Source organism: Abramis brama, assembly GCF_963993115.1.
Source record: "Abramis brama genome assembly, chromosome: 3".
Lineage (NCBI taxonomy): Eukaryota > Metazoa > Chordata > Actinopteri > Cypriniformes > Leuciscidae > Abramis > Abramis brama.
In genome coordinates, this window is record NC_139965.1 from 39,780,600 (window position 1) to 39,803,851 (window position 23,252).

The 23,252-nt window shown below is 37.6% G+C and overlaps 2 protein-coding genes across 2 annotated transcripts; both read left to right on the plus strand.

Annotated features, from left to right (window-relative positions):
• Positions 1–123: 123 nt before the first annotated feature.
• Positions 124–2,262, plus strand: leap2 (liver-expressed antimicrobial peptide 2). The gene is made up of 3 exons (XM_084109686.1): positions 124–283; positions 597–763; positions 1,238–2,262. Exons 1-3 carry the CDS (start codon positions 215–217, stop codon positions 1,275–1,277), a joined length of 276 nt encoding a protein of 91 aa, XP_083965812.1. The 5' UTR covers positions 124–214; the 3' UTR covers positions 1,278–2,262.
• Positions 2,263–4,400: 2,138 nt separating this feature from the next.
• Positions 4,401–23,246, plus strand: phka1a (phosphorylase kinase, alpha 1a (muscle)). Its single transcript, XM_084109335.1, has 33 exons — positions 4,401–4,680; positions 4,844–4,979; positions 6,087–6,245; positions 6,707–6,754; positions 7,249–7,417; positions 9,407–9,489; positions 9,586–9,666; positions 10,298–10,396; positions 10,519–10,665; positions 10,764–10,817; positions 12,391–12,513; positions 13,477–13,572; positions 13,715–13,822; positions 14,764–14,842; positions 14,928–15,062; positions 15,216–15,325; positions 15,545–15,689; positions 15,792–15,870; positions 15,967–16,130; positions 17,110–17,280; positions 18,002–18,090; positions 18,181–18,326; positions 18,430–18,583; positions 18,744–18,823; positions 18,912–18,990; positions 19,787–19,916; positions 20,027–20,128; positions 20,263–20,378; positions 20,878–20,931; positions 21,298–21,459; positions 21,837–21,890; positions 21,988–22,188; positions 22,297–23,246. Exons 2-33 carry the CDS (start codon positions 4,902–4,904, stop codon positions 22,468–22,470), a joined length of 3,669 nt encoding a protein of 1,222 aa, XP_083965461.1. The 5' UTR covers positions 4,401–4,680; positions 4,844–4,901; the 3' UTR covers positions 22,471–23,246.
• The last annotated feature ends 6 nt before the right edge of the window (positions 23,247–23,252 follow it).

Genomic DNA, 23,252 nt, shown 5'->3' on the forward strand with positions numbered 1-23,252 from the left:
AGAGGACATCAGATTATCCTAGTCACAAACATTAAGCAAACAAATGCCACATCTGGCAATGAAAAAGCAGAGAGGGAGAGAGAGAGAGGGAGAGAGAGAGAGTGAGAGGAATGAGGGAGAGGCAGTCTCTTATGCTGAGTGGAGGGTATATAAGACAGTATATCATCTCTTTAGTCAGTGTCTCTGTTACAGCAACTGAATCTATTCATTCAGCATGCAGGATCACATTCACAGAGGGGCTCTTCTAGCCTGGTGCCTGGTGTTTTTGGTGATTGTCCAGCAGGTAATTATGATTATTTTATTTTTTTCATTTTGAATATTTAGCTACACATTTTTTCAGCCACAAATAATATTTAGCCACAAATTTTTTCGTGGCTCTCTATTGACTTTTACACCATCTAAGTTTGATGATATTTCTGTTTGTGTGTTCAATTTTTACTTCATGCAATTCCTTAAAAAAAAGAAAAAGAATAGCATTAAAATAATATTTTATATGCTCTTATGCTCAGAAAGGGTTGTATAATTTGATCTATTTTATGAAATGGATATTAAGTTTTATTAGTGTAGAGCTCATTTACGCATTTTGTGTGTTTCAGGTGACCTGCAGCCCTCTGCCACAGTTGGACACACCCTCCTCTGTGCAGAAAGTTCAAAAGTCACTGAAGAGAACTGCTCGAATGACCCCATTATGGAGGATCATGGGTACTAAACCTCACGGTGCCTACTGCCAGAACAACTATGAGTGCTCGACAGGAATATGCAGGTAAATGCATCACTTAAAGTCACTTGACAAAGGTGAAAAATGGACAATTGTAATTTTTTTGAACAGGGTATTGCAATAAATAATTTATCTGTGCAATTTTTTTTTATTTTATCCACTTGCCCTCGTATAATCTTTAACCAAAATAACTTTGTTTACTAAAATACTAAAATAATTCTAACTCTAATTTACTAAAATAACTGTTTACTGGCGCGAGGCGGGACAACCCGTCACATTAGATCAAAACCATCCAAACAATTCCAATCAAGTCCCGCCTTATGTTGTTTCCTGTTCAAGAAGCCATTTCACTTGGATATACGTCACAATAGGGAAGAAAAGACTATCGCAACTTCCTTTTCATGCCGACTTTAAACATTAAAAGTTTTTTTTTCTTCTTGCTGGCAGTACTTTCAGACTATTTAACAAGAAATGTGAGAACTATATTCACTGATTCTTTATGTATATTTTCATCCACAGGAGAGGCCACTGTTCCTACAGCCAACCGATTAATTCCTAAAATGAAGACTCCGTCTTTCCTCTCTGATCTGACGTTTTTACACCATCATGCATGACAAGAGCTTGAGTCAATGAGCAACAGGGGCAACTGAATGTGAATGTGCAGTTAATCATCAGTTAGATATATAGTTAGGGCTAGGACTGACTCCTCTAAAGCCACAAAGGAGGCAATAGGTAATCTGAAGATTGTGGCTTATCATAAGATAGGCTACATAACGTGGACTTTTTCCTCATAACCTACATGCACAGTGTATTGCTATATACAGGAAGCATTATTAGTGAGATTCAAATTACATTGTTGATGGACTGATGCGCTGGGAGGGTGATACAGTATATGTTATGAAGAATGCCATTTTGGGCCAGATTCCCTGAACCAGATTAAGTCCAGTCCGTGTCCTGGATATACCTGGAGTAGAGTATGGCCCTTGCCACTAACAGCTCATCTCAGGACTAAGCTCAGTCTAAACATGGAAACTGGTCTGTAGTATTAGATCATGTTACTTGAAAGCTATATATGCAAGTGAAGGCAAGCGTAAACCGTGAAGTGCCTTAGCTCAACCGAAAAGTCGTTCAACCAAAGTTAGTCTATGAGAAAAGGGACAGAGAAAGTGCAAAGTTTGCCATTATTGATCGTGTCTAGATATATTATTAACCATTTACCTCCATCCTTTGCCTTTGTGTGTGCTCACGTTTGTAGTATTTAATTTAAGACTCATTTATCTTTCACTATTTATGTTGTTATAAGTGTCTCATCTCACGATTTCCAAGCATCATTTCAATATTGGATTTCTTATTTATTGTTTTTCTCTTTTGTATGATTCAACAGTTCATCTAAAGCTCCATTTTTATGTATCTGACTATATATATCTCTATAAGAGGTAATATTTACTGTACTGTAACTCTATGTGCATGTCTCATATGAGTGAACTTTGTAGTTCTGAAATAAAAACGTGTTCTGAGAAAATTCCCTATATGTCACAAACTCAATTTGTTGCCTTCAAAGTTGCACAGATCACTGCAGTTTGCTATGCAGCAGTTCCAGTAAAAACTGTGGGAATAAAATTGTGCATTTAAAAATGTAAAGTTTTATTTATGCCACGGCACATCACGCCACCTTCAAATTATAAGGTTCTATCCTTAAAATTGAGTTATTCACATATTCTTATACTGTGACAACTTATGTACAATATGTGATTTTTTTTATGTTGTGTAACTTTTTGGGATTTTTTATTTCATCAAAACTCTCACCGCGCTCTCCTAGCTAATTAGGTGCTATATATCAGTACAAAAATGCAAAAAAGGTCTGCACTCTAAGAATATTTGTTACAAACAGGAGATAAAGAAAATATCGACACTGACGAAGGCAAAGAGCCGTAACGTTTGTATATTCTTTATCTCCTGTTTGTAACAAATAAAGTATTTTTAGAGTGAAGACCTTTTTTGCATTTTTTCAATTTAGAAAACAAAAAGGTTCTGTCTACAAAGTCGAATATAATGCAAAACCGCATAATTCCAATGTGGTGATCAGTCATTACATATTTGTCATGCAAGCCTCAGAGGTGTGATCAGGGTTTCTGAGACCAGGGACCCACGCAGCACACAGCAGCCATTTGGCTGATATGGCAGACCTAGACTTCAAAAAGGTTAGCCAAGCATGTGCAACGAATAGAGATAGCGTTCAGAGACGTATAAATCAGTGTTGCTCATGTTCAAATGACAATTTGAAATTGGCATTTTATCACTGACAATTTTTGCTGCCAGACAGATATATCAAGAGAATATATGTCACATGGTGGCAGAGCTGTGCAGCAGATTGACACTCAGTCTAAGCATGCCTTCTGAGTGACAAAGAACTATGGAATTCATAAAATCATAGATAAGTACCTAGTAATCGTTATCATTCCTCCTGACTGTCAGAGTGGTTTAAGTGCTAAACACTAGATGACCCATACCACATGAAAATATTAACTTTTCTAAATGAAACATGAAGGCAACTATCTTATATGTCCCAACATAATTATTACTTTTGGTAGGACTTTATTTTGATGGTCCCTTTTTAATATTCTATAAGTGACTTTGCAACTAGGCCTACATGTCAGCTAACTTTTATTGTTTATTAATAGACTGTCTGCTTAATATTTGCTAACTCTTTATTTTGATGCTCCCCTAACAGACATTCTACTGACTATAAGCAACTTTGCAACTACATGTCAACTTATTATAACCCTAACCCTACCAGTCTACTAAAACACTAATGAGAGTTAGTAGACATGTGTGCAAAGTTAGTCAGCAGAATGTGTTAAAGGGACCATCAAAATAAAGTGAAACCTTACTTTTCAGTAATAAGGTACTTATTAAATAAAAAATATATTTAGCCTACACATCAAAATAACAACATTAACTGGGATAGAGCAATTAAGCAAGGGGGAAATTATGTGGCCACAGATCACTGCCCGGAACTAGAGCTTAGAGGGAGGAAGGTGAGATGATGAACGGAGCAGACATAAAAAAACTCAGATCATTTTTCTTGAAATTCAGAGGACATAAGTTGAGATGTAAGGAAACAAACAAATAATTCCTTAAAGCAAATTTAAATTAAAAAAAAACAAATTAAATGATGATTGAAATCTGACCTAGAAACATGATAGGGTGCGACTACTGCCACTTAGTGGACACGAGCGAGACACTTCTCTTTGAAACTATATGAATGTGCACTTTTGGCAAAAGGAAATAATGAGCATCGGTCTAAATGTTTATGCATGTTACACAACACTGAATACTTACAAAGAATTATACATAGGCTGAGGATTTACAAAGTGTTCTTACTGTTGGAATCATGATAGCACCAAAGAAAATAATCTAATTAACCCAAAATATATAAAATAGCCTAAATCTTAGAGACTTATATTGCACCAGTTCAGTTTTAAATTGCAAGTTGTTAGGTTTGCCCATTTCTGTTTGTGAAGCCTAGACCTATATGTAGCCTATACTTTATATAGGCTACATAATAGAAATCAAATTTTGTTCGTTCTTTTACATAACAAAATATAGCCAAATCTTTGTTTTCGTGTGTTTCATGAACCCCACCCCCCTCTCCTCCCCCCCCCAAAGATGTGCATAGTGCATTTGAACTCATGTTCAGCATGACGTCAGGAATGACATTTACTGTATAACAAGATGTGTAACTACAGTCTTTGAGGTGAAAGTTTTTGCTCCACTTACTCCGAGATCTCAAGCTTTTTCAGACTTGTTCATAAACTGCATGCTTTTAAAAGTGTGTCGCTATACATTAAGTTGAGCTCACTGTTATTTTGAAAAGTCGGAGGATCCTCCCAACTGACTGTAACTCGCGAGTGTGCATGAGTAATTTACTTTCCTTCCGGATTTTGCCCTTACGTGATCAGGTTTGTTTATGTTTACTGAATCTACGCAAGTTTTGTCGGGAATAACACGTTTTGTAGTTTGGTCATGCAGCGCGTGCGTCCCTACATGCAGCCCTTTGACAACTTGGTTTCAAATTCGTTCAGCTCGCCTCCTGTTATTAATGTCCACATTGGTTTATTGCAGGAGGATGTTGGCGGTTTTTGAAGCATAAAGGTTTTTCGCAAACCTGCTAGGCACTAAAATGAGGAGTCGCAGCAATTCTGGAGTTAAACTTGACAACTACGCGCGGATAGTTCATCAGACTATTCTGCGTCATCAAGTGAGTGTTTCATTTCTACACTGATGCTTCCCTAAAAAGCTTGTTTTCACTAACCATGCCTTCATTCATTGAAGTTCTTATAGTAGACATTTTTGATCTGCCTTAGTTCTTGGATCTGTATTCATGTACATTATAGAAAATATTGCAGTTCAGTGTTTTTAGTGTTTTGTTAAGAACAAACAACCAAACACTTGTATTAAACTTAAATGTATAATAAAATCTACATCATGTGTAGGGTATTTCAGGGCCAGAGTTTGACCAGGGTCTGGTGCAAAAAATAGACATTGAAAAGTGACAAAATCGACCAATTACTTAATCTTGTAAATCTGTTAATTTATTTATTTATCTGTGCTAGTGTACTTATTTATTTAGGCTACAATTTAATTCAAAATTCAGATTGAGCATTTTACATAAAAATAAAACACGTTATGTGATTTATATGGTTACACATAATATACCGTCCTTCATAAAGATAAAGGAAAAAATAAATAAATAAAAATAAATTCTAGGGCAAAAACTTGGGGTCAGTAAGATTGTTATTGTTTAAAAAAAAGTCTTTTAGGCTCACCAAGGCGGCATTTATTTGATAAAAATACAGTAAAAATAGTAACATTGTGAAATATTATTGCTATATACAATAGCTTTTTTCTATTTTAATATATTCTATAATGTAATTTATTCCTGTGTCACATGATCCTTCAAAAATCATTATAATATTCTGATTTGCTGCTCAAGAAACCTTTCTTACTATTATCAATGTTGAAAACAGTTGTGCTGCTTAATATTCTTGCGGAAACTGTGATACATTTTTTTCAGGATTCTTTGATTAATAGAAAGATTGAATTTTTTTTGTAACTATATAAATAACTTTACTGTCAATTTGATTTAATGCATAATTTCTGAATAAATGTATTAATTTACTTAATATATTTCTTACTGATCCCAAACATTGAACAATAGTCTACATGATATATAGTTTTACATATGTATTACTGTATGTGGTAAAGGTAATTCTTGCTTCTTGATTAGTTAGATAGTGTGCAATGGCAGAGCAAATTTATCATGTAGCTGTTAATCATTTTAACTAGCTGTATTGGTAACTTGTAGGACCCAGTGACAGGTCTGTTACCAGCAAGCAAAGAGCAGCCTGATGCCTGGGTGAGGGACAATGTCTACAGCATCCTGTCTGTCTGGGCTCTTAGTTTGGCCTACAGGAAGAATGCAGACCGCGATGAAGACAAGGCTAAAGCTTACGAGCTTGAGCAGGTACAACCTGGGACGGGATATGTTGTTTTTGTTTTATTAATACATTACAACTTTTAAGATATTTGTTCAGTAACAACATTTGTTCATGAGGACATACAGTATAGAGAACCCAGAATAGTCAACAAAACTAACAAACTCAATATGTTCGACTGGATGAAAATCTGTGATCACTTGAGTAAACTGTAACAACTGTTGAATAATCTGCATTCGTATGATCTTAAATTAGACGCCACACCAAAATATTCAATCAAAAAAAGAAAAGAAAGGTCAGTTGTCTTTTCATGCCCCATGTGTGTATGTATCAGTGTACCTAAGCTGTCTCTTTACAGTGGGCTCAGAAGTGTCATGTTACTCTTGCATGTGCTATTAAACGATGAGCCGAAAGGTCACAGTTGAGCCTGTTCCAAGTGTTGTTTTTGGAGGCAGTCTGTGTGCACTGATCTCTGTTTTTCTTCTTTCAGAGTGTGGTAAAATTAATGAGGGCACTTCTACAATGCATCATGCGACAGGTACCATCAGCTATTAACACTGAAGACTGGAGTAATGGCTGCTGAAAACTCAGCTTTGCAATCACTGGAATAAATGTTAAAATATAATATAAAAGAAAACGGTTAATTTAAATTGTAATAATCTACGGCTACACATTATTTTGATTGTCACTTTTAGACATTCTGTTGACTATATGTAAAGTTGCACCTAGATGTCTACTAACTCTCATTAGAGTATTAGTTGATTATAGTAGACTGTTAGGGTTCGGGTTGGGATTAGTAGAATAAGTTGACATGTACTTAAGTAACTTATAGTCAGTTATGTCTGTTGGGGAACACCAAAATAAAGTGTAAGCAGACAGTCTACTAATACTCTACTGAGAGTTAGCTGACATGTAGGTGCAACGTTAAATCTCTGTTTGGGGACCATCAAAATAAAGTGTTACCTAATTTACAATATTAATAATAACACAAATTACCACTTGTCTGAAGTGTTCTCTCTTGTCCCCCCACAGCTGGACAAAGTGGAGAAGTTCAAATACAGTAAGAGCACTTTGGACAGCCTTCATGCCAAGTATAGCACTCAGACCTGTGCCACTGTGGTGGGTGACCGGGAATGGGGGCATCTCCAGCTCGACGCTACCTCCGTCTACCTGCTCTTCCTGGCTCAGATGACTGCCTCAGGTACTCCAGGTCTTGCTTTAGAGCTTGCATAACGTGACATAAGACACATGAGACTCTTAAGGGCACTCAGTTATTCCTCTAAACCTGGGACACACCAAGCCTACGTCAAAGAACTAGTGGCGACGAAAGCCATCTGTGTTGTCGCCTCTCGTCAGCTACGTCTCGGCCAAAAAGCTGCGCTTGAACACCCCAAAAGGACTAAAGGCGACTGTCAACAACCATGTGCATTATGCGCCTGCGTGGACGTGAATATCTGTCTATATCAGCAGGTATCAATAGTCTATTTTCGTCATTCAAAAAAGGAAACCGAAACTAGGACTGCAGATATATGAACCGTAAACAAAGCAGCACTTGCTTACTATTTTGAATATCAATCGCGCTGAATACTTTCTTCTTTTCTGCTGGCTCATGTTATTATGACAATATTCATGCATTCGAATGCTCAGGTAAGATGACGTAAAATTATAACAGTTAATAAAACATAAAACACAACATAAATAGTCCAGGCTTGGTCCTCTCTCATCCTTCACTGTCGTTGCTCCTCCTTTAACCTCCCAGAGCTCCTCCGTGAGTAACCGCTCCGTTCCCACGGCTCTCGGCCCCGCCCTGCTTGCCACACTCGCTTTCATCACTTTCGTTTTTATTCTCGTGCACTGACTCGTTCGCTATGCTGAACAGCCAATCAGAGTTCTCTCTCTCACTGATGGTCCTACGCCGATTCAACATGCTGAATCGGCCCAAAAAAAACAGATGGCGCCCAACTAGTGCCAATTGTGCAGAACATACCAAAAAACTTAGCAGACCGACACTCAAATACAGCCTGATGTTGCCCAACGGCCGACTGTCGGCTTGGTGTGACCCGGCCTTAGAAGTGTGCAAGCTTCCTTTCTATTCCTGTAAATCAGTAGAACCTCTCTTTTGTCCATGTTTTACAGCTAAGGTTTTAGTAGGGCTGCACAGTTATTCAAATAAATAATAAAGATTATAGTCATGGCTTGTGAGTTGTTGTGAGCTCGTAATTGTGTACAAAAAGTTTTTTTTTTTGCAGTGGTTGAGCACTGTAGCCAATCTCGGACAAAAATATGATGCATTGTTACCACAGACAAAATATTTTGATTAAAGGATAGTTCACTCAAATATTATAATTCTGCCATCGTTTACTCACCTTAATGTTGTTTCAAACACACAAGACTTTCATTCATCTTTAAAACATGAATGAAAATATTTTACTGAAATTTGAGAGATTTTTGTCCCTCCATTAAAAAGTCCATTACACCAAAACGTTTACTCTTACACAAAAAGTTCATTGAAAGATTGTTAAAGTAATTCGTATGAACTGAGTGGTTTAATTCACGCCTTCTGAAGAGACATGATTGCAGTGTGCTTGCTTTGATGTTCAAGAACCAACAAGGTTTGCTCTGTCTTTTTAAACAAGCACATTTGTGCTTCCATTTACCATATTTGATGTGCTCTATGTAAGTGCATTGATCAGTGTTTATAGCCTAAATTTAATCTGTTCATCATATGAAAGAATTGTGTCTCTTCAGAAGACACAGGATTAAACTGCTCAATTCATATGGATTACATTATGAAGTTTTTGAAGCTTGAAAATTTCGGTTGCATAGACTTTCAATGGATGGACAAAAATGATAAGAGAATATTAAATATATCTTCATTTGAGTTCTGAAGTTTTATGGGTTTGGAACAACATGAGGGTCAGTAATTGATGACAGAATTGTAATTTTTGAGTGACCTATCCCTTCAATTCTATTAATCAAAATCAAAGAAAAATAACCAACAATTCATAGATTTTTGCTGTAATTGTGTGGCCCTAGACTTAAGTACATGTCTAACTAGATTAACTAGTCATTGACAAAACAGCAGTGTGAGAAGAGTATTCCAAGAATCTGATTGGCTGCTGTCAGTTTACTTCAGCCCAGCATTAACTTCTCCCACATATATCCTTTGCTGTGTCTTATGTCCTTTTAGGGCTGCACATAGTGTACACTCAGGACGAGGTGGATGTGGTCCAAAATCTGATGTTTTACATTGAAGCTGCTTACAAAGTGGCTGTAAGTCTCTCAGTATTCATCATTTAGGCCTTATATATGTTTTAGCTGTGAGGCGCTGTGTGTCTGTGACTGACATTTTCTCCCATTACTGTTCAGGACTATGGGATGTGGGAGAGAGGAGACAAAACCAATCAGGGGATCCCTGAGCTCAATGCCAGCTCAATCGGAATGGCTAAAGTGAGTCTAATGAAGCAAAATAAACAAATGAATTGTCCTTCTTTTTGTCTCTCTCTCTCTCTTTCTCGCACACTCATTTCCACATAATGCTGTCAGTCCTTCTCCGAGCAGCTGAGAACTCTCAGACTGGCATGGGGAGGGGGTTCACACTGTGTGCTCATGAACACTGTCTATTAACGTCTCTGATGAACATAACCCAATGTAACCTCTACATGGCCTCTCTGGTATTAATGTTCCTCCCCAACTTACCCTGCAAGCTTGTGTCAGTTCTGTTTGTTCCTCTTGCGACACTTTGCTCAGAGAAGAATGGTTCTGGTTGTTCTCTGTCAGAGAAGACAGAGTACCATTTTAAGGGCAAGGAACTAGCCCTTAACCTCATTAGATACAATGTACCCATTTGAATTCAGAAAATAAGTATTAAAAGTTTAATTGTGGCAACCTCAATGATTAAACACTAAACATAAGAGTGAAGGTAATCTCTGGCAGAGAAGGCTATGCCTAATTTGTAGTCTGTGGCCCTGAATTTCAATTCACAGTGAATAAATATAGGCTTTGTTCTGACTATTGAATTGAGATTCTTGCTAGGACAAAATACTGTAACAGCCCCTGAATGGACCCTTTGTAACTGCAGGCAGCACTTGAAGCCCTAGATGACTTGAATTTATTTGGGGCCAAAGGAGGACCTGACTCTGTGGTTCATGCTTTAGCAGATGATATCCAGCACTGTCAGGTGAGGTTATAGATATTCCAGTGCTTTGGATTTTCCTATGCATTGTTTTTCAGCATCAGCATGCTTAGTAAAAAAAAGATTAAAATGATTACCATCTTCCTACTACCACATATTTCTCTCAGTCCATTCTGAGCTCCTTGTTACCCAGAGCTTCGACATCTAAAGAGGTGGATGCTGGGCTCCTGTCCATCATTTCATATCCAGCCTTTGCTGTGGAAGACATGGAGTTAGTCAATATCACTAAAGAGGAAATCATCTCCAAGCTCCAGGTCAGAACTTGATCTCCGACATGAGGAACTTGTTTAACAGCCGTCTGTCTCTGACACTAGGGTGGTTTATTCCTTTTACTTGCATTTCTTGTCTGTAGGGAAGATATGGCTGCTGTCGTTTCCTTAGAGATGGCCACAAAACTCCTAAAGAGGTCAGTATATCCAATACACAGACAAATTAGGTCACACTTTACACCTTATTGGATAATTTTCTGTTTATACAACCCCATTTCCAGAAAAGTTGGGACATTTTGTCAAATGCAATAAAATCAAGAATCTGTGATTTAGTTAATTCTCTTAAACCTTTATTTAACTGACAAAAGTACAAAAATTACCAATGTTTCCAATGACCAACTTAATTGTATTTTGTAAATATATTTAAACAAATATTTTGATGCAACACACTCTAAAAAAGTTGAGACATAGGTAAAATAAAAGTGAAAAGATTATAAAAAACAATTCAAAAATCACATAACTCAATGCAAGATTGCAACGAATTTTGGTCTTTCACCATCTATCATGCATAATATTGTGAAAAGATTCAGGGAATCCAGAGAAATCTCAGTCCAGTAGGCCAAGGCAGGAATTTTTGTGACCTTCAAGCCCTCAGATGGCATTGCATGAGAATCCGTCATGCTACTGTGTTAAATACAGCCACATGGGCTCGGGAGTACCTTGAAAAACCGTTCACTTAACGCAATCTGCCGCTGCATCAAGAAAAGCAACTTGAATCGTTGTTATGCAAAGAGAAACCTATACGTCAATTCTTTGCAGAGATGCCACAGAGTTCTCTGGGCCCGCGCTCATCTCAGACGGTCCAAAAGACAGTGGAAATGTGTGCTGTGGTCCCATGAGTCCACCTTTCAGCTTGTTTCTGAGAAAAACTGACATCAAGTTAAGTGTTCCAAAGACGAAAGGGACCATCCAGGTCCAGGTGCAAAAGCAAACATCTGTCATTGTATGGATGTGCATCAGTGCAAACGGCATGGGTGACTTGGGTGTGTGTGAAGGTACCACTGACATGGAGGCATATATTGGGATTATACAGAGACATCAAGATGACATCTTTCCTGGGAAGTCCATGGTTATTAGGGCAAGACAATGACAGGCCTCATTCTGCACGTGCAATAACAGAGTGGTTTCGTTGACACTCTACACCTGCAGTCTAGATCTTGCTCCTATTGAAAACGTATGGGCCATCATGAAAAGGAGACGACGACGACGACCATGGATTGTTGAGCAGCTGTCTTGTATCAGGCAAAATTAAGCAAAAGTTCCACTTGCAGCATTTAGTATCTTCAATTCCCAAATGATTAAAAAGGTGATACAGTGGTAAACATGTCCCAAATCTTTTGTAGTGTGTCGCAGCCATAACATTTTTTTTAAATATATATTTACATAATACAATTAAGTTGGTAAGTGAAAAAAATGGACATCTTTTCTTTGTATTTTTGTCAGTTAAATAAAGGTTTAAGAGAATTAACGAATCACAGATTCATGATTTTACTACATTTTACAAAATGTCCCAACTTTTCTGGAAATGGGGTTGTACAGATACTTTATAATATGTAGCAGCAAATACATTAAATATTACATTGAATATTAAGAATTATTACAGAAATGTAAATATGTAGCTGTGTAACTTTTGTCATTTCTAATTATGCATTAAATGAACTACTGTAAGTTGATCATACTTTTAAAATGCATGACCTTTTTTCCCAATAGGACCCCAACAGGCTGTACTATGAATCTGCTGAGCTGAAGCTTTTTGAAAACATTGAATGCGAGTGGCCACTTTTTTGGACCTACCTAATCTTGGATGGCATCTTCATCAACAGTCCAGAGCAGGTAAAATGATGATTTTTACCTACATTCATTATTTTTGAATCCATCTCATTCTTGAAACATGAAAGATTATAATCAAAATTAAGGGTATTTCTACCCTACATTTCTACCAGGGTTAGCCAAAAGAGAGCCAGAATATTATTAGCACAGAAAGCATTGAGTGCTACTGAATTGTTTGTCTATTCTTTAGTACACTTTGTTCAGATGTTTTCTAATCAAACCTATTACATGATATATTTTGCATAAGTTGTTTAATTGTCAATTGGCTAAATATTTAGCTAAAGGTACTGAAATCACCAAAATACTAAGACTCAGGTGCAAGGGCTAGTACAGATGCTAATGTGATTGTAAACATAGTGTAGAGGTTAAAGTTACATTTAGTTAGTTAGTTATACTAGTAAAGGCTGGAATACTCTACATAACTTTTGCACAGATTTTTGCCCCAATTTGCAGTCTGGAGGAGTCAATGCTAGTTAGATCCAGTCTGCAGATTTTGGGCAGTTGGAGTTGAAAGATTTCACAGGCAGCTGCATAGTACAGTATGTGATGGATATAGACGTTTTATCATTTTTTAAAACTTCAGGCTATGATTCTGTCCAGTTGTAGGGTATCAAAAATGTTTGATATTTTAAGCCAATTTTAAAACACATAGGTTGTGTTGTGAAGTGTGTTGTAATCAGAACGACTTTAAAGTCTGGTAGTATGTGATCCTCAGTCATTTAGTGTATGATGCACATTTCCGTAACCATTTACAGTCACATGTAGGATGCCTAGTGTTTTAAAATCTGATGGCAAAAGTTGTATAGTTTATTTCAGCCTTAAGTGGATTGTAGAGAATTCAGGAGGCTTCTGGCAGCTACTGTAAAGACTTTAGCAAAGGCAAAGCTTAAGAGTGACTTTCTGGAGGTTAAAAATTAGTCAAACAAGATGTTCTCAAGGTTGTGTTGCTCATTTCCGTTCTCTCAGGTTCAGGAGTATCGAGAAGCTCTGGAAGGTATCATGATCAAACAGAAAGATGGTATACGGCTGCTGCCTGAGCTCTATAGTGTTCCTCCTGATAAGGTAAGACAATATTAAATTGATTTTTTAAAACAAAAAATGGAATATCAGTGAAATTTCACTGGATTCATGTCAACTCAGATTAAATTCTGATGAAATTAGCTTTTTATACTTTTGATAACATCATTTTTTCCCATTATTTCAGGTGGATGAAGAGTATGTTAATCCTCACACGGTGGAGAGGATCCCAATGGGAAAGTGCCCTCTGAAGTGGGGCCAGTCCCTTTATGTCCTGGGCAACCTTTTGGCAGAGGTGAGAGGTTATAGGTCATGTCTTTGCTATACTTCTTCTTTGAAAGCTTTGTACCAAGCACTAGTTGCGTTAGACTTTCTCATTGTCATTTTGATGGACAGGGTCGTAAAAATTCCATTTTAATCTATAATTACCCTTCATTTTAATTTTCATTTATTAATGATAAGACATTTGATTTAATTTTTTTAAAAATGTGAACGGAAAAAAACTATCATTAAAGGCACACTATGCAGTTTCCATTTTTCTCAAACAGTGACCCCTAGAGTCGCTGTGGAGTACTTGTATTTAACGTTACTGTCGTAAATACCACTCACGCAGAGCCGTCTCTGCACTCTTCCGACCGCGCTTTCTTCATCGACTCTGCCATGATTCACGTCTGAAATGCGTGCTAGTGTCTTCCATAGAGGCTGCTTCATATGTTGTTGATGTATGTGACGTCATGCCGTAAAGCAAGTCGTGATTCTCGCGAGATTTGTCGGGGCACCACCTCTCAAACTTGCATTGCTGGTTTTGCCATGTGGAAGACATGATTATGCTCCCCCTTGCTTTGCTATCGGGATGATTCGCCCTACTACGAGTTCGTTTACCATCTAAATGATTTTGAAGCTATTATATTAAGGTACAAATCTTGCATAGTGTGCCTTTAACTTAAAGGTTGAGCCTATAGACTAGATTATGCATTTATTTATTTGCAGCATGCCCTCCTTCTGCATCAGTGGCCACCAACTGGACAGAGGTGGGAATTAAAGTTACAAGTTAGAGTAGATCACCCTCAGTATAATCTGTCAAAATGGACAGCCTTCCGATATTTTTCAGTCACTGCTTAAAAAAATAAATAAATATCAGTCAATGACTTAAAATATTCGGTTAACGCGATCTTTCGTACCAAGTTATATTTGGGGAAGTATGACAAACACCTCTACCTTTCCTATCCATTTCAGGGGTTTTTGGCTCCTGGAGAGATAGACCCTTTAAACCGCAGGTTCTCAACCATCCTTAAACCGGATGTTGTTGTACAAGGTATTTTTCAAATTTTTTAACCAATAGCATGTGATGCATTGCATGGTTAAAATTCATCTTGATGTTTGCATTTTGTTCTGACAAGTGTCCGTCCTTGCTGAGAATGAAGATATTAAGGCACTCCTGCAGAAGAATGGGATTGATGTGGAGACAGTGGCAGACATACACCCTATCAGAGTGCAGCCATCTCGGGTTCTCAGCCACATTTATGCCAGACTAGGTAGGAAGTGGTACACCATGGAGTCTCACTTGATACTAGTATGAAGAAATACAAAAACACGCTATTGCTTTTGACAGTCAACTATATTTTTAGTTGACACAAATACTTGTTTCATGTATTTAGGGTGCATGTGTGTGTTTGCTTTTCTCCAAGGGCGTAATGAGAGACTGGGGCTGACCGGCAGACCTTACCGTAGGATTGGCGTGTTGGGAACCTCCAAGCTTTACAGCATCCGCAACACCATCTTTAGCTTCACACCTCAGGTTCATCATAATGTGCTGAACTAGGCATGTTTGAGCCTTATGTTGACTTAGAGAGCCACTGCTTATCACCCACCAGAGGTTAAATAAAAATAAGTTGGTGAGACAGAAATGACCCACATAAAGCTTTTAAAATATACCCTAAAGGCCAAATGTTTTTTGTCTTTTCTCTTTCTTTTCACATGATTTCACATTACTTCATGTCACGTTGCTGTACTGTAGTTCATAGATCATCAGCAGTTCTATCTGGCCCTGGACAACAAGATGATCGTGGAAATGTTGCGCACTGACCTGTCTTACTTGTCTTCTCGCTGGAGGATGACTGGCCGTCCTACCGTCACCTTTCCTGTTTCCCAGACCATGCTTAGTGAGTAAAAACTGGTGCCTCTGGTAATGTAGGGTCAACGGAAAACAATATTAAATTTGAAGTGTGTAGGTTTTTCCTAATTTTTTGTGTGTGACTTCTTAGACCATGACCACACAGACTTGGAACCTGCTGTGCTGGCCACACTTAAGAAGCTTCAGGATGGCTACTTTGGAGGGGCAAGGTCAGATAATGAGGATGTAAATAAATATCATGTCATCAACTATACACATTCAAGTGCACTCTCCGCTCACCTGCTTGCTGCTCTCAATTTTGCTAGGATCCAGACTGGAAAGTTATCTGAGTTTGTGACCACGTCTTGTTGTGCTCATCTGAGCTTCCTTGATAGTGGTAAGACACGCTCCAGTAGGGGCTGGGATGAAGATGATGATGTTGAGGACAGCTACTTTAGTGGTGCTGTGCATGACCTGAACTTCAGTGATGGTAAGGGGAAATAAAGAATATTCTGGCAAAGAGATTTTGTTTGACAATGACTTTTGAAATGGTCAGATACTGATGTTGGTAATGTGAGTTGAAGTCCTTGATGTAGGGTTGTGATTTAAATAGCTCACATTGGTAAACTCTCTGTTCCTTTGTTTTCTAATGCATTAGTTATTTTTGAATACTTCCCTTATTTTACATTGATTTTTATGACTAGGCTACATTTTAGCATAAATATTTATAGTTTATTGAGTCTGTTCTTTGGGAGAGTTTGTGTGATGGATTTTAAGTACACTAAATGACTTTAACAGTTTTTATAATGTAGAATTTGCTGGACAAAACATTTAAACATCTCTGACCTTCAACTCTTCTGGTTTACTTTGGCATCTTGGCCTTTTTTCTCTACCATCATTGCAAAATGTGTTATTTTTATGTTGATCATTTGCAGTGAGCACTTGCAGTGTGAAAACCGCATCATGTTGTTAAAGATTCTTGCATTGTTTATATTACTTTCTTATGATTTTGATTTTCTTTCAAATTCCTGTAAAAAATTAAATGGATGATTGATTGATTAAAAAAAAACCAATAATCTGCATTATCAAGCTTGAATGATTCTCCAAGGAATGCATTTACCCTTAAGGTGATGATACACGGGGCAACTTTTTTAAGCAATGTTCCTTGGGCACTTTCCCATTCAGAATGGGCTACAAATTTCTATCTGGATACTTTAGATCGGTCGTGGGCTCTGTCTCACCTGGTTGCCCGTTGACGGCAAAATTGCCCAGCAACATTGCTCAAAAAGTTGCCACGTGTATCATCCCCTTTAGACTGCAGGCTGTAATGTCACACAAACAGTTCTGTTTTGGTGCATTGTGAACTGTTTTACTTGAGCATCTTGCTGCTCATCGCCACCTCCAACCAAACAACCTCTCTTTCTCTCATCTCTTTCTTATCCTGACTTTTCTAACCCTTTCTTTCTTAGATACAGATGATCTAGCACAATACCTGGACCAGCTGTTAACTGCAACGGTGCCTCAGCGGAGACTCAGAGTCGAGGGAGAGGCAAAAGGACTGAGTCGCTTCAAGGCTGTAGCCACTAAGACACGTGAGATGGTGTCTCTTGTGAACAAAGCCAAGGAGCTCCAAATCCACAGTGAGCAGAACTAATGAACTCTTACACGTTGAAGGGTAATTTTTAGGGATGCAACAACCAACCGATATGGCAAATAGTCAGCAGTGAATCACAAAATGTATTAGTTGGGTCTTTTGTGCTCTTATCATTGCAGTAGTAAATATATTTTTTTATTTGAAAAATAGCAAAGGCAACAAGGCAATATGCAGTGGAAATAAAGGGCAGAATGCATGAATGGAATTAAAAGCATTAAAAGCTTAAAGGTGTGTAGTTTCACCTGGCCAAGCTGCCGCATGAAGTGCTTCAAGAGCCTGATCCTTTTTTACATTTAAAGGGATTGTTCATCTAAAAATATAAATTCTATCATTGTATACTCGCCCTCATGTCGTTCCAAACATGTCAGCAAAAGAAGATATTCTTTTTTTTTTTTGGTGACCATTGACTTCCACTGTATGGACAGAAAAACACTGAGACGTTTCTCAAAATATTGTCCTTTACTTTCCACAGAAGAAAGAATCTCATACAGGTTTGGAATGACTTGAGGGCAATTAAATGATGACAGAATTGTAATTTTTGAGTGAACAAGCAACAGTTGAGGCATACTGAAGGAAAAAGGACAAAAATTGTTCTTTGGAAGCAAATCAATCAGGCATTTGTCTAACAAGGCAAAGTACACCATTTGCCTATCTACATTTCTATTCAGTTTTGCCTTGTCTTTCTTTGTTCCTTGTCTGTTTTTCAGATGTGCACATGTATCTTCCCAATAAGCTTTTCCGCTCCCCTCAGCCTGCGCTTAATCTAAAAGATTTCCCGGGTCCACGGACCAGTCATGTGTGTATATGCAGACACACAAAGGATCTTTTAAAAATGCGAAACTGAGATGACAGAAAACTCTTTAATATGTTTAATTGAACTCTGTAGAGTCCAGATGTGCCCATGTCCTCTGAATATAACCTGCCTCGGGACACTTGTGGCGGCATTGACTACAGTGGTCTAGTCCAAGTGCTTAAAGACACAGAGAGCCTTCATGATCAGGCAGACATCCTCTTCATCCTTTTCAAAGACAAGTAAGTCCCTTGCCACATTTGAATCAGAGTTATGAGTGTGGACACCTCTATAGAGTTGTTTTTATTTGGTATTAAATCTAATGTGTTGTGTGTTTTCTCACAGGGGAATGGATTGGGATACTCAGCTGCATGGGAACGGCACCACTGTTAAGAGTTTGCTGGTGGAGCTCTATGAGAAGGCAGGAGAACTACGCTGCTGGGATCTCATCCGTATGATTTCAGGCATGCTCCGCAAGAAAGTGGAGGAACTGGACTGGGTAAATACAAGCTTGTGGTAAAAGGAACTACAATACCAGCTATTAGCATTTCTCACAACTCTTTCTGTTAGATCGGCACTCTTACTTCACAGGATAAGATTATTGTACAGAATGTACTTCATGAATTGGTCTGTATTTTGCTTGATGGTCATGTTTGTAGGCCTGCTCAGATTTGCTGGCCCATCAGAAACACTTGACAGTTGGTTTACCGCCAGAGCCCAGAGAGAAGACTATTACTGCGTGAGTTTTCATATTCCCAGCTCAGATGACACTGAAACGCTGCACAATATTGGTAGATTGTGTGTGTAATCTGGATGTTTCTCTGCAGGCCTTTGCCTCTTGACCAACTTGCCATACTTATTGATCAAGCCAGCGAGAACAACATCACTATCGCCATCCTCACACAGGTTACACACAAACATATGTTGATTTTCCACTACTGTTCAAAAGTTTGTGGTCAGTAAGATTTTTTTAAGGAATTTATACTTAATACGAGGATGCATTAAATTGATCAAAAGTGACACTAAAGATTTATAATGTTACGAAAGATTTTTTCTCTCAATGTTTTCTTTTGAACTTTCTATTCATTAAAGAATTCTGAAAAAAATTGATCAGTTTTCCACAAAAATATAAAGCAGATCAATTGTTTTCAACACTGATAATAATAGGAATTGTTACTTGAGCGGCAAATCAGCATATATATTTCTGAAGGATCATGTGACACTGAAGACTGGAGTAATGATGCTGAAAATTCAGCTTTGCCATCATATTAATAAATTTAATTTTAAAATATGTTAAAATATAAAAGAGTTATTTTAAAATGTAAAAATATTTCACAATATTACTATTTAAACTTTATTTTTGATCAAATAAATGCAGCCTAAGTGAGCATAAGAGACTTACAAAAAACAATACAAATCCCCCAATATTTTAACCAATAGTGTATGTAAATATTTTAACCAAGAGCACACAGAACTTTTCACTTATTCTGTTGATTGTGGAGGGAAACTATTTGAACACGATAAATTGTGAGATGATAAAACTCTTATGACAGTAGATGAAAGCATTATCAAATTAGCCAAAATATTTCATAATTCATGTTTTCAGTGAAATTCTGTGTGCTGATTCCTATCAAACCTTGCTTATGAAATATTTGTTGAGGTTTGTTTTCAATGTATATGTTTGTTTTTGTATATGTGTTAGGAGATCATAGTGTACCTTGCAATGATCATCAGAACGCAGCCCAGTTTGTTCAGTGAGATGTTTCGGCTGAGGATTGGCCTCATCATTCAGGTTATGGCAACTGAGCTGGCCCAATCTCTAAACTGCTCAGGTACTGCATTTATCATTCATCATGTGTTCATAGTGCATTTTAGGATATTTGAGGATGTTTTTTTAAAATAATGTTTGTAAAATATTTGATATATATTATGTGTGTTGAAGGTGAGGAGGCCACTGAGAGTCTAATGAAACTGAGTCCCTCTGAGTTGAAGAATCTTCTCCACCACATTCTGAGCGGCAAAGAATTTGGTGTTCAGAGAAGTGGTGAGTGACTTCATGAAAATAACAGTTTTATGTACTTTTGAGCTGGAAAATCTAAAATATACGTGTCAGAACATTTAGCATTGCATTTCTCTGGTTGGTTTGGTTGTCTGAATGCTTGCATGTTCACTGTTCAGTTCGTTCAGTTGAGACCGGCGCCAGTCCTGTCATCTCCATCCATGAGGTCGGCAATGTTGGCGCCACCAAGAGTGAGCGTGCAGGCATCAGCAAACTGAAGAGTGACATGAAGATGGTAGGCGACTACACAAACAAGCCAGATATTACAAAAGCACAATTATAAGATAGAAAAATTAAAACACTATAGCTACTATGTCTTGTCTCTATATGTTTAATAGTGTTTAAATGTTTTCAGCTGGAAGATCACCGATTGTCATGGTCGATCCAAAGTAAGGTGATGTGTCTAATGAGCCGTGACTCAGTCTCATGTAATGTGGTCTAATCTCAAATTAAGTTCAACAACTCAAAAATGTCAAGAGAAAACCTGATATCAGCTGCTCAGTTTGGTTATGGGATGTGTTAATGTTATGGGAGGAAATTCACTGTACATCTAATTTTAAATCTGGATATCGCATTAAAGAAAAATGTACAGGTTTCACGGGGTCTGAAGGTGCATGGCATGGTGTTTAATTCCATGGGTAATGTGAACATAATTGTGGAAGGCTCAAAAGAGTTTCGTCATGTAGAAAGTTTGTAAAACTGTCCATCCCCGTGTCTGTCTTTTCCCTTTGTAGACATTATCCGGTCAATCCTTCGACACAGGAAGTGAATGGACAATGGAGCCAGGGGTAAGTGCTTAGTTCTTCAAAGCCATATTTACTTTTCGCTTAGATTTTTTTGAAGGGTAAGATTAGGCTACAAAGAGTTGCAAAATGTGCAAATAGTCTGTGTAAAAATAATTTAATTATTAGCTGTGCTGTAGGAATGAGTCCTAAAACTCTCTATTAAACTCTATTAAAGCAAGTCAAACTTGGTGTCTGTAAGCACCAGAATAATGAAGTCACATGCCTTCCTAATCACCAGATCAAAGTTTTGTGAAGTAGATTTTCATTTTATTTGTCATGAAGAAACCATTTCTTGAATAATACAGTACGTCATACCACTAACCAAGAAATTGGTCAAATTGTTGACCTGTGCTAAAATGTGACTTGCAGAGGCACCGGATGCCTTCAATTGATGGGTTTGACAGCTCTGTGAGTGTCGGTGCGTCCCGGGACAGTCGGCAGGGCCAGTGGCTGCGCAGAAGAAGGCTTGATGGTGCTCTCAACAGAGTTCCTGTAGGCTTCTATCAAAAAGTCTGGAAGATTCTACAGAAGGTTGGCAGAATTAAAGCAGTGTTATGTTAATAACATATGAAATAGTTTGAAAAAATACTTGACCTTGATCAACCTCATTTTGCAACGCGGAAGTAAGCTATTTTCTGTGATTATGTGAGACCTAGAAGAATAACAAGTGCTGTAAATGGTAAAAATATGAGTTTATAATTACGACAATGCTTTAAAATAATATTGCAATATCAAGCATCATAATGAGCTGTTTTGTACAGCTAAAAATAACTGTAAGCCGATGATGCTGGAAGCCTCGTACATTAAAATTACAAATGATCTTGTCTGCTCTCATGTTCAATATAATGGATAGCAAAATATTTTTATGCAAAATAGTGAAATATATGAATTTTTTTTTCTCCCCGCAGTGTCATGGCCTTTCAATAGAAGGCTTTGTGCTCCCATCTTCTACCACAAGAGAGGTTTGGACCCTTTTAAAAATCCTTTAACATGTTGTGCTAATTGCTTTCTGTAACTTTGACTGCAAATTTCCTTCTCCACCACTCTTCCTCTGTCCAGATGACCCCGGGTGAGATTAAGTTTGCGGTACATGTAGAAAGGGTGCTGAACCGTGTCCCTCAGCCTGAATATAGGCAGCTGCTGGTGGAAGGGATCCTGGTACTTACAATGCTGGCTGATGTGGACATACAAAGCATTGGCAGCATCATCCACATAGAGAAGGTTGTTCACATCGCCAATGACATGTTCTTCAAGGACCAGGTATGGGTATTTAACTAAAACGAATTTATGGTATATATTATGGTATGCGTTATCAACAATATATTATCAACAAATATTTAAAAAATCTCTTCTCTCTCCGTCCCACAGAAGGATCTAGGTGCAGAGGACAGTATTTTAGAAAAGGATCACTCTACAGGCATCTGCCGGCTCCTATATGATACTGCACCCAGTGGCCGCTATGGCACCATGACTTACCTCACTAAAGCTGTGGCTACCTACGTCCAGGACTTTCTGCCTAGCGGCGCCTGTACCGTACAGTGATACCATGAAGTTTTTAAATAGTATTGTTTTTATTGTATAGTGAAAACACCACTGTTTTAGAGCAGTTATTGAGATATTTGTGTGAGGTGGATGATCAAAGCAAAATATGTGACCGTTTTGAACAAGACTGAATAAACTTGTTGACCACATGCTTCGGAAGTTCAGTTTGATGGTGTTGTCTTGTCACTCAGTAGTCCTTTAATAGGTTCTCCATAGACCTTATAGTGAGGGTAGCGCCATATTTAATTTGTGACAGCAATGTAAATTAGCCAGTGAGGACAGTGTGTTCAGTGTGTATTGAACAAAATGCAGATTATTCAGCTGATGAAAGTAAAACAAGTAGTGTATTTTGAAAATCACATGTGATCTAGTATGTTTATAGTGCATGTCATTGTAAAGCCTGTAGGTGTATCTCTTGCAGCCTCATTTTCATCCATGTAAAATTTAATATGGACGTCTATCCTGACTTAGGTCTATTAAGAATGAAACTCAATTTTGTACTTTTTGGTTATTTTCCAGCATATAAATAAAGGTACTGTATAAAATATGATGAGTTGTGTGTTTACAAATTACAATCCACAACTAATGGAGAGGCGTGACTTGTGTTTTAGGCTTAGCATTTGTGGTCTTTACTGCTATTTTACAAGTCAATAGTAGATGTTTGGTTATACTTATATAGAAGCCATAATCGGTTAGTAACTTTTATTTATTTTGCTTAATATAATACATTACAACTGAATAAAAATGACATTTAAATAAACTTTTTATTTATTGAATTATCC

Coding starts and splice junctions, on each gene's coding strand:
- leap2 (XM_084109686.1), top strand. CDS start 215: ATGCAGGATCACATTCACAGAGGGGCTCTTCTAGCCTGGTGCCTGGTG. Junction 284..596: donor TTTTGGTGATTGTCCAGCAG/GTAATTATGATT, acceptor TGTGTGTTTCAG/GTGACCTGCAGCCCTCTGCC. Junction 764..1,237: donor TGCTCGACAGGAATATGCAG/GTAAATGCATCA, acceptor TTTCATCCACAG/GAGAGGCCACTGTTCCTACA.
- phka1a (XM_084109335.1), top strand. CDS start 4,902: ATGAGGAGTCGCAGCAATTCTGGAGTTAAACTTGACAACTACGCGCGG. Junction 10,818..12,390: donor GCCACAAAACTCCTAAAGAG/GTCAGTATATCC, acceptor TTTTCCCAATAG/GACCCCAACAGGCTGTACTA. Junction 22,189..22,296: donor ACATGTTCTTCAAGGACCAG/GTATGGGTATTT, acceptor TCCGTCCCACAG/AAGGATCTAGGTGCAGAGGA.